An 11,280-nucleotide genomic window follows, 5' to 3' on the forward strand; every position below is an offset into this window, starting at 1 on the left:
TATGAAAGGTGCTGCACAAAACAAAAGGTGCTTCATATTGTTAATAGAAACTGGTGGAATTTGTCAGAACACATTATCCAATGAGTTTACCCATTTTCTGTTTGTGAATCATACAATATCCAGCCCTGGTTTCTGCGAATGTATTCAATCAGTGGTTTATGGGAACAAATTTCAGCCTATGCAGTGTTTGCATACTATTTTCTTCAACTCTTCACTATTCATGAGGAGCCTCTAGTGGGTAGTCCACACAGGATAACCAACTACTAATGTTAGCATCTAGCAAAACTTCTCCTTTAGTTTAAGTAGTTCTATCACTTCTGATGACCCATGGTGGGGCATTACAAAGTGGCCAATGCGCTACATACTGTTAAGTCTTATGGTATCATTTCCACTCCCTGATGGGATGCCCAAACCATTTTAAATACAGAAATAGCTGATAATGAACTATGCACTCTGTGGGATGAATTTCTGGATTTTAAAATTCTTGAAACATTTGGGACTCAAGAACATATTCACCAATACACCCATGCTCAGTCACCAGGCTACTTATGAATAATACAGCCCATCGAATCATAATGGAAGGAAGTAGCCTTGTTTGTTCACAAAAATCACCTTGCAACCCGCTCTGATTATTAGAATGGACAGTCACAGAGATGAGAAGTAGCACACAGCCGGGGTCTCTCAACAACCCGTTGAATGGAGAACTGACATGAAAATCCACACAACACCATTAACAGGGAACTTGCAAGGAAACTAATGTTTTAAGTTGGAGACATTGTGCAGTGTAAAAATCAGATTTATTTCTTGATGCAATTTTTTTATTTCAGTCTCTCTGTTGGTAGTACCACCTTAGAGCCCTGAAACTAAAAACTCTTTTGAAATCCACTTTTTCGTTCTCTTGTCTAGTCACACCTGGAATGTGACATTGAATTTTGGGTATCTCTGTGCCAGAAGGATGTTAATAAACTGGAGGGAATTCAGAGAAGAAAGAAAAATCAGGAAACATTAGAAGAATAAGTGGAAAAAATGAATAGTTTGATTAAGTCGTGTGTGTGTGTGTGTGTGTAACTACCTACGCATATTTGATGGCTGCAAACAGCAGGGAAGGGAGGAATTGAGTACAGCTAGGACTTGGAATAAAGTGGTGAAAATGAACAAAGAGGTGTGTTTCCTACTGAATATCAGGAAATATTTCCTGTCACCGAGGAAGCAGTGTGAGCCTCATTGCCTGAGTTATTGAAAACAAGGATGAACAAAGCCCTGGAGAACAGACTATGGGGAACAATCCTGAATAAGCCAGGGAGTGCTTAAAGTGTGATCTTCTACGTGTCTTTCTGATCCCTAGCACATATTCAGTTACAAGAATGCTTTGTTTAGCCTACCTGTATATGTTGTTGCTTAAAGCAGGTGGACTTGATGACATTATGGCTAGGACCAGACAAGGGGGGGAGGAAATCACACTGCAGGAACATAACCTGCAGGACTCAACACAAGTGAAGCAAGGTTGCAAGATGTAGTGCTGTCAGGATTTTGGCCCAGGAAGATCCTGTGCTCCTGGAAAAGTCTAACCCCCCCCAAAGCACGGCTAAGAAGGCATTTGGACTGCTAGAATGAACTGCAGGAGAAGGGAGGATTGGGCAACAGACTGTTCTGGGAAGGCATGGACGCAGATGAGCTTTTGTAGCACCTTTTATACTAGGATCTGTATACCCCTTGCAAACTACTAATGAAGCCTCTGAGAGACAGCCAAGTATTAATTATTATCCTCATTTTATAAAGATTAGACCAATTTTTTTCAAAAATACCCTCTAATTTTAGGGGTCTTGAGTTGGGCACCCAGATCAGTGGCCATTTTTTGAAAATGTGGACTTAATTTTTTTTTTTTTTTTAATTAATGGAGATGTCCTATCTCCTAGAACTGGAAGGGACCTTGAAAAATCATTGAGTCCAGCCCCATTGCCTTCGCTAGCAGGACCAAGTACTGATTTTGCCCCAGATCCCTAAGTGGCTCCCTCAAGAATTAAACTCACAACCCTGGGTTTAGCAAACTAATGCTCAAACCACTGAGCTATCCCTCCTGTGACTTATCCACAAGAAAATCAGTAACTCAGCCAGGACTAGAATCTTGACAGCTAGTTCCCTTCTGTAATCATTGAACTATACTACCTCAACTTCACCTACCTCCTAAAGCCATGGTCTACATACTTGCTCCACATGCATCCTCATTTAATTTTCTGGCACCTAACAGGGGAAATTGGCTGTCATCCAAACCATATAATTATAACTATGAACCAGACTTTTATAAGCTACAGCAGTGCTCCAAGTGTGTAAATATCAGGAATGGGGTGAACCAGTTCAGATAATGTGAAAAACAAACCAAAAAAAGTCACCAAACCTTGGGCCAGGTGAAAATATTAATTATTTTTGGAATATTTTAAATGCTAACTAATTTTTACTCTCTGTTTCACTAAGCTGCCTCCTCTGGCTCCACTTTACATGATTGGAAGACAGGAAGGCTGTTTACGCGTATTTCTGGTCTGACCAGTGGCAAGAGCAGGGAATTTCACAAAGGGAAACCAGTTCCCGCCCAGGATTTCTAGCCTGCTTGCTCAGACTCCAGAGGTTTGGAAAAGCCGAGGAAATTGAGGATGCCTCCTGGGAGCTGCTAAGACTTGTCCTTCATTAGTGAACACCCCTTTATAAGACCGCACTGGGATTGTCCCATAAGCAAGCACAACCCCACCACACCACAGTGTAGTGTGGGCAATGAGGAAGATCTTGAAACTTAAACTGGATTCCTTGTAGCGAGGGAAGGAAGGAATGTGGCTGTTTGCAGGTGCTCCTCGAGTCTGTGTGTCCTGTGTATCAAGGCTATGCAGTATTTATTAAATACAATTATTAGTAAATGACTCAGTAATAAATTGCAGAAGTCACACTTTGTTTTTCATCAGCTGGATGGGGGTGAAGTAAGGAGCAGGGGAAAACCCAACAGGAAATAGCAAGGATTGGAGCATGTGGGTCAACTACTGAGTGGGAGAGTCACTATATCCTCCTAATAGAAATGGTTCCAAACACGGGATTTCACAAACATCTTCTGCTAAGGCACAAGAGGGGGTGTCTTCCATCTGTACTGACAGCTTCTTCGCCAGTTCTTTAAAGAGTTTTCAAGCTGAACCCTGGCTGACAGGATAAGGAGGGAAAGAATATGGGCCCAAACCATCCCTAAGATAACCCCATAGAATTCAGTGCAGTTTACCCCAGGGGAATTTGGCTTTATGGGATTTTTCTGAAAATAAAGAATTTATATTTGCAAAGCCAGTGTATTGATTGAAATGAAACAAAACAGCTAGTGTGTAGTCAGGGGTTTTACACCTGAGACCGGCCTCACCACAGGGGCATCAGACTAGTCCAAAGGATGAGATCTGAAAAGAGGAGCAGCAAGAGGTCCTTGATGCTGGATCCACCCCCACACTCCTGCTGCACCTCTGACAGCTGCAGATAAAGCATCAGACAGAATCTTGAAACCTACCAGCCTTTACTCCCTGCTCCTGTGGTAGTATGTAATACCATGCACAGCTCTAACATAAACAGGGCTAACACACAGATTCAGAAGTAGCCCACTGGCCCAAGCTTCACTCCTCTGCACCCATGGTCCTCAGCACAGCCATGAGAGCAGAAGCAGCTCATCACTATGAAATCACCAACAGACACTCCTCCCCCTCCTCCCACCAAACTCCCTCCTCCACTTGTCCAGCAGCATGTAGCCTTCAGGTGAGTTAAGAGAATGATGAGAAAGGCAAAAAAATATGAAAAGGAGCAAAACTACTTTTCTATTAGAAAGCCAAGATGAGAAGGGAAAGAACGGAGAGTAGATGAATGGGTAACCATTTGAGGCATGGAGACATGGGACTAAGGGATGGGGAACCCAAACTTCAATGCTTTGGAACAGAGGCTTCAAGGAAAAAGTTTGGGAACTGCATGTGAATGAGAGAGAATGAGAGAGAGATGGAGAACAGCCCAACTGCATGTCAAACCCCATTCTGATGCAAACAGAGATTCTCCTGTAGTTCAAGTGTTGGGGCTTGTGCTTTTGGGCAGGAGGCTAAGAATCCATGTTTTATTCCCGTTGTCACTTGTAAGCACCAAAATGCCATAGTGTTCCAGCACAGTGACAAATTTGAAATCTTAGGTGGCCTCAGGTTTGTTACAATAAGTATGTTAGGTATTTCTAAGGTGCCTATCAGCCTGAATATGTGAAAACAAAGTGTAGCAATAAAACTCAGAATAAATAAAACTCATTGTGTTGCTGAGTTACTAATTACAAATACTTACAGACAAGAAGTTGCAAACCAAGGCTTCCCCCCTTTGAAGGTTAAACTACCCACCCTGCTTACAAACAGAAACTCCTCCCCAGGGATAATATCCAGTCAGGAACCACATCCCAGGACTCCTCCACTAGGGGACCTAAAGTGTGTACTGAGAGACTAAAGCTGGGCCAGCAATTCATCATGGATCCTTTATATATTCACCAAGACAATAGCAAGTTTAAATTGTTCTCTGAAACTTATCTCCCATCCTTCAACACAAATCTTAACCCCCTCAGTAAGAACCAGCTAGATCTGAATCACAGGACCCACATATCTTTCTTGGAGGTCTTCTTCATTAACCTTACCACCCAGTCCTAGAACAGCTCCACTTCCCTGACAGCTGCTTGTGGTGGAGAAGCACTTCCACTCCTTTCCCAGAGAAAACATGAAGGCCAAGATTTAAAAAAATTGGCTGCATAGAGCTAAGCTCCTAAGTCCATATTTAGATAAAAAAAAAAAAAAGAGGACTAATGTTCACAGATGTGGAGCACATAACTCCCACTGACTTCAGCGAAGGCTGCTTGCTCAGCACCTTTGAAAATCAGGTCACTTATTTACTACTTCTGAAAACCTTGGCCTAATGTTTTCATTGGGGTGCAGACACAGGAGATGTAAGAAGAGAGGTGCCTATCACACAGCCTGTAGGTTGAGTGACAGGCCATTTGTTTGTGTTCTGTAAACACTGTGACTGACTCCAGGGGAATGTAGCTTTAGCTCATTGGCACATTTAGGCCTTAAGTCACTGATCATTTCACTTAGGCCAATGAAAAGCCAAAGGCTGATACTAACTTTCAGACACTGTGAACTAGTGGCTAGAGTACTGGAGTGGTACTCAGAAAACCTGGGTTCAGTTTCTGGCTTTGTTGGTGACCTTAGGCCAGTCATGTGCCTCAGTTTCTCAATCTCTAAAACATTACCAACTTCCTTTGTAAATTGCATTGAGATCTACAGATGAAAAATACTATTGCTATTGTTGCCACCGGCGTAGGGCAGATTGGATCCATTGATTTAGGGGCAAAAGACGCTGTGTATCCCGTCACAAATCCTGAGCCATCCAATCTCATGACATAAAGCTGAGCTTATTTCATACAGCTATGACACGGAGTACATAGTAATTAAAGTACTTCAAATGGAAAAAAACTGCATGGATGAGACTAAAGAGTCACACAATTCCCCTCCCCCCCCCCAATAAACCAAGCAAGGTAAATATGTGGCATTACCAAGATGCGTTGATGGTGGGAGGGGTATAAACTTTTTATTGGCACTACTTCAGAATGACCTGCATAGCTCTCTGCAACTTAGGTAGGTTGTCCCAAAACTCATGGCAACAGAATCTTTATAACACCCCATGCTATTTATATGTAATTATAATAATGCCTTTAATTCCTTTTGTGCCTTTTAACAGATGATCTCAAAGACCTTTTACACACATTAATTAATTAAGCATCACAATATTCCATGAGGTACAATAGGCATTACTGTTCCTATGGCACAGATGGGGCAAATGGGAAGCGTGCAGAGGTGAAATGATTTTCCCAGCCAAAGTCATGTAGTGAGTCAGTAGAAGAAATGGAAAGAAACCCAGTTGTCCTGGTTCCCAGTCACCCGCTTGCTCTAACTTCTCGCCTGCACTGTATACCCAAGTTTTATGTATTGGAATTTTTTTTTGGTGTTCAGTGGAATTCTCTTATGGCGGGGTTCTCAAACTGGGGGTCGGAACCCCTCAGGGGGTCACGATGTTATTCCATGGGGGGTCGCGAGCTGTTAGCCTCCACCCCAAACCCCGCTTTCCACCCAGCATTTATAATGGTGTTAAATATATAAAAAAGTGTTTTTAATTTATAAGGGGGGGGGGGGTCGCACTCAGAGGCTTGCTATTTGAAAGGAGTCACCAGTATGGAAGTTTGAGAACCACTGTCTTATGGCGTAGTTTCTATAAGCAGATTCCAGAGATTTTGTATAAATTTATTACTTATCCTGGAGAAAGCCAGCTAAGATCAAATAAATACTGCTGCTATTCTTGAGATATTGTACCAAGTTCCTGTAGGTGTGTGATTCCCCTTAGATTGCCACCCCCTTTGAATTATCTGAGACTAAAGAGCCACACAACCACCCTCCCCAGTAAACTAAGGCAAATATGTACATTACCAAGATAGGTGGTGGTGTAGAGGGGTATAAACTTCTTATTGCGACTACTTCAGAATGACCTGCATATCTCTCTGCAAGTTATGCAGGTTGTCCCAAACTCATGGCAATAGAATCTTTATAACACCCCATGCCATTTACATGTAATTATAATTATACCTTTAATATCTAGTGTGCTTTTTAACTGATGATCTCAAAGTCTTTTCACACGCATAAATTAATTACGGTAAGCCTCACAATGTCCCATGAGGTAAAATAGGTATTATTTTAATCTGAATTATTTTTAGCTCCTAGCTCGCTAAAATCCCAGGCTAAATGTTGCTTTTTTATCAGTTCTCCTTTTTCGCCTTTACCATGTCCCATCAGTTGGGGTTGGAGACTTTTGTTCTTTATCTCCAAGCATTCTTGTCAAGTGCTTCTTCCAAGCTGACACCAACCTTCTTCATGTCCTCCTTCAGCATCGTGAACCACCTTTTTCTAGGTCTTCACATGACCCAACCATCTCAGTTGATACTCCCTCAGCTTTTCCATGATGGGGCCTATCTGCATTATGGCTCATACTGTTTTGTTGCATAGACAATCAGCTCTCATCTTGTCCGGTGTCCACCTGAGCATTGCCATTTTGGGAGTGTGAAGTAGTTTTTTTCTCTCTTCATCATTGGCCAGCACTCTGACCAGTACATACAGAACAATTTTCTAGGAACACTGTCATAAGCCTTCTCTAAATCCACAAACACTCAGTGCAGCTCCATGCATTTCTCCCTGTATGCCTCTTACACTATTTGGGCTGAAAACACTGCATCCATTATTAACTTTCTTGGCATAAACCCAAATTGTTTGTTTCATACCTGATGCTACAGTCCACCCCCGCCCCCCCTCCACCTTCTCCATAATTATTTTCAACCATTTCACAGTGTGACTCATTAACGTGATGGGATGGTAATTGCTGCATTCTTGCACATCTCCTTTATACTGGCTTTTTATAAGGTAATACACCTAAATCCTATGCAAATTTCAGAGTTCACCTCCACAGATAACCTCACAAAGCAGACACATGGATGTGAGCTGCCAAGTTCCCAGCATCCCATGCCCAGTTACATGCTGTGCAGGGGAGGAAATGCTGCTTAGCAGTAAAGGAATGTCAGGGGAGAGGAAAAGTGAACTCAAAGACCCTTCTTTCTCAGTGTGAAATGCTGTCACGTTTGCTACACTCTGTCACCCCTGTGGGCACTGTTATATAATGCAAGATTAAACTGTGGAAATAGCTCAATAAGATTCAAAGAAGGATGGACACACATGAGTAATTACTACAGCTCTCAATCCCTCTGCTTGTCAACTGGAAGAGATCAGGAAGAAATTCTGTTATTGTCCCATCATACAAATATTACACAACAAGGCAAATTATAAAATCAGCTGCTATCTGAGATAGAATTGTGGACTAGACAGACAAAGAGAGACAAATTCTGCACTAGTTTCAGCACTGATTATAATGGGATAGTTTGGAGTGCAAGGAAAAGGAGAATATTACTGTCTATCCAGTATGTGTTTTCTATTGTAGTGGTAGAACAAGTTAATCAAGAATAGTCCAGGGCAGTATCTGACCACCAAGACTGCAAAAACAAAATTACCCAAATGCAGTGCAAGCCTCACTGGCTTACACTAGTTTTTTTCCAAAAACTTGGAGCAGTGAAGGATTTCTAGGGACAGTTCAATAAGTAAGTCACCAAATTGGAAGATTTCTGGTTTCCCTTCATTTCTGCCTATACATGGATTACAAAACTCAAATCCACAAAGCAGCCTCCTTGTAAAACATTCCCTCCCTCTCCCCAAAGGAAGGGGCTAGATATATTTGGGGAGAAAAAGATTTCCACAGGCTAGTATGACTTAAAACTTTTCTACCTTTAAAAGCATTTTCTCTCTCTTCTGTAATATTACCTCTCCGTAACATTTTGTATTAAAGGCTTGATCAAATTCAGTGGCACCTTATTCAGCAGCTAGGAGGTTAAGCTCTAAGGGCCATCTTTTTGTTCTCTGATTGTACAGTGCTTAGCACAGTGCGGTCTTGCTATTTTAATACAAATAATAACAATAATAATAAAGGGAGAGAATAAAGGTTTAAAGATGAGACTCAGGGCTTCTCTCCATGGGGAAAGTGACTGGCAGAACTCTAGTGGTATAAACATAGTGCATCTGCCATAGCTATGCCGGTATAACTCCCTGTGGGGACTTTACTGTATGCTAGTGTTGCTTATAGAAGTGACGTAAGCTGTATAGAAGGGGTATTGGAAAGGAAGGAATGTTCACATTCCCCCACAACTATCAAGTGTGTGCATTTGGAAGGGATAAGCCGAAAGGCTGTTTGGATCTCTATGAACATTCAGAAATTATGTATGAAGAGGGCTTTCACAGGCAACTATGAAAAACAAGCTCTCAGAAGCTCTTAGAGCTCTCTAAGTGAACGTGTGCAACACATCAGCCTAAAGACTGTCATCTCTGTAAAGGTCTGCTATAGAAAAATCCCACAGCTCCACAAACTGAGCATGAACAGAGTACACTTCATCCTCATTGCTGAAATGCAGCTGCATCTCCTGCATCTCTTCATACAACAAGAGAAAGGCACCATCAGCAGCAAAGAGCTTGATCCAACACTTACTAAGGTGATGGGCAATATAGTTCATACAGACAAGTTCTGAGCACCTATAACTCCCCCTGGAGAAGAAGATTAAGCCCATTGCTGCTCTGCACCTTGGGTAGTCACCTATGACTGTGCCAAGTGGGTGCAAAACATCAGCCTGATCCAGTAGCATTTTATACCCACTTGGCACAAGTGGCTGTGCAGGGTGCAGGACAACAATGCTTTGGACCAGCTGTGCTCAGGGAGAAAAGAAAGGCAAAGGGTTTCAGGGAGGTAAGAAGCAATTCCTCTGAAACAAGCCATCATTTTTTCAAAGCAAGCAGTTATGGCAGCACTAACACACACACAATTAGCAAGTACATGAATTTCATGCTGATGCTTCATAAGATGTTTTGCACAAAAACACTTTCATATTGACATGACCTTTCTGAATGGCAGCTGGAGAGGGAGCATAAATGACATATTTTTAAGGGAGTGAAATCAGTACTTGTGAAAGCAAGGAGCAGATACTACTAGTCACAGGCAGGCATAATGCAGACATATGCTGTGTGTTTCCCCACATACAGTTCTTGAACATGCAACTCAATATTGATCTCCAGCAATCCAACTGCTAATCTCTACCTGGGCTCCCCACACAGATGTGTCAGTGGATCCCACACCTATCCTGCAGCCCTTTGTTATTCCAGCCTTGGGAACTACAATCAGTTGTCCCGATTCCCTTCAATACTGCCCTACAGAGCTCCCCCTGGCAATTCCAGTCCTGGGAACTTCACACAGTTCTGCCGATGCCTCTCTATCCTAACACACCCCCTGCTATTCTAGCGCTGCATCCCTCTTGAGCAGAAATTGCATATTGTGCCCAGTTATGCAGTAGGCTTACACAATGCATTCATGGGGACGAAACTGAGACCCACTAAACTCATTTCACCGATGAGCAGAGAGAAAATTTGAAGTCCAGAGATATTCCTCCTTAAAAAAATCTGAAAGAGAGACAAATAGAAAAGTGCTGCAAGCACTCGCTGATTTTATCTACCGTCAGAAAGTCCTGGGCAAAGAGACATACAAACTTTAACAAAGAAAGCAGCATGTGGAGGAGAAAAGGCAAGAACGCTGAGCGACACTGTACCTTTTCTGCTGCAGCAGGTGGATTTCATCCAGACGCCGAGCCCAGTATTTTTTGCCTTGTAACTTGTGTCTGAGCATGTTCCAGAGCTGGATGAAAGGTTTGCTATTCCCAGGCAGAGGCAACCCCATTGTCTTTTTCCTTTCTCCTCCTTTTCTTCAGCTGGAGCAGCCTTCTATACCAAAGCAGAAGCCAGCAACCCTCACCCAGAAAGATTTAAGGCAGTCTCACTGAATGGCCCTGGGCTGACTCTCCTCTCCCAACTACTGCTTATTAACTCTGCCCGGGATCGCCTATACGCAACTAGCTCAGATGTAACAGTTCAAAAAGAAAAATGTAAAAAAAATAAGCTCTCTAACAGTAACCACCTCTGGCTAGCAGATCATCCTGAGCCACGCCGACCATCAGAATGAAACGAAACAGGGAGAGCAGCGAGTTGATCTCCAAAATAACCCACCCCAAAGTGTGTCTGATTTTGAGACAGCCACTTGGGATCCTATGCTTCAGGTGCTCTGACCCTGCCCAGCTGCTGAGGAATATCTAAGGCTTCAGCTCCTAATATGTCTTTTCCATGTCTAAAGTCTAGGATTTAGAGAAGTTTCTTCCTTATCCACCCCTGGCTACCTCTGGGAAGGTGCATCTGAGCGGTGGGACCTGGAAATAGATAGAGGGCTGCGCAGATCAGGCAGAGCAGCATCTAGCTCTGTGAGCATATGAGAATGTGTCCTGAAAGATACTATCTGCTGGGAAGGCACCAAAGCACAGTACAAAGGAGGCCACACCTCCCAACTCGCCTCTCCGCAAATCACATCACAGACACAGCTTGTGTTTAAGGAGCTGGCCTGCCTGCCCCATCCCCACCTCTCTCTCTCACACACAAACCCGCGCGCACGCATACAAAATAATTTCCAATCTCCAAATCTTTTAGGAGATGGGAGAAGAGTTTAAAGATATTTGTATAGAAAGACTTGAGCCTCCGGAGGCCTCCCTTTCCTCTTCCTTCCCCCCCC

At 42.9% G+C, this 11,280-nt stretch overlaps 1 protein-coding gene across 1 annotated transcript in view; it reads right to left on the minus strand.

The window, feature by feature from the left end:
* Positions 1 to 10,973, minus strand: part of LOC128843861 (transient receptor potential cation channel subfamily V member 6-like) — a 43,476-nt gene extending 32,503 nt beyond the window's left edge. The window contains exon 1 of the mRNA XM_054040950.1: positions 10,274 to 10,973. Within this exon, the coding sequence (XP_053896925.1) occupies positions 10,274 to 10,401 (128 nt within the window). The 5' untranslated portion in view covers positions 10,402 to 10,973. The remainder of the gene's footprint in view (positions 1 to 10,273) is intronic.
* Positions 10,974 to 11,280: the final 307 nt, after the last annotated feature.

The sequence above is a fragment of the Malaclemys terrapin genome, chromosome 1 (genome assembly GCF_027887155.1).
Source record: "Malaclemys terrapin pileata isolate rMalTer1 chromosome 1, rMalTer1.hap1, whole genome shotgun sequence".
NCBI classification, from domain to species: Eukaryota; Metazoa; Chordata; order Testudines; family Emydidae; genus Malaclemys; species Malaclemys terrapin.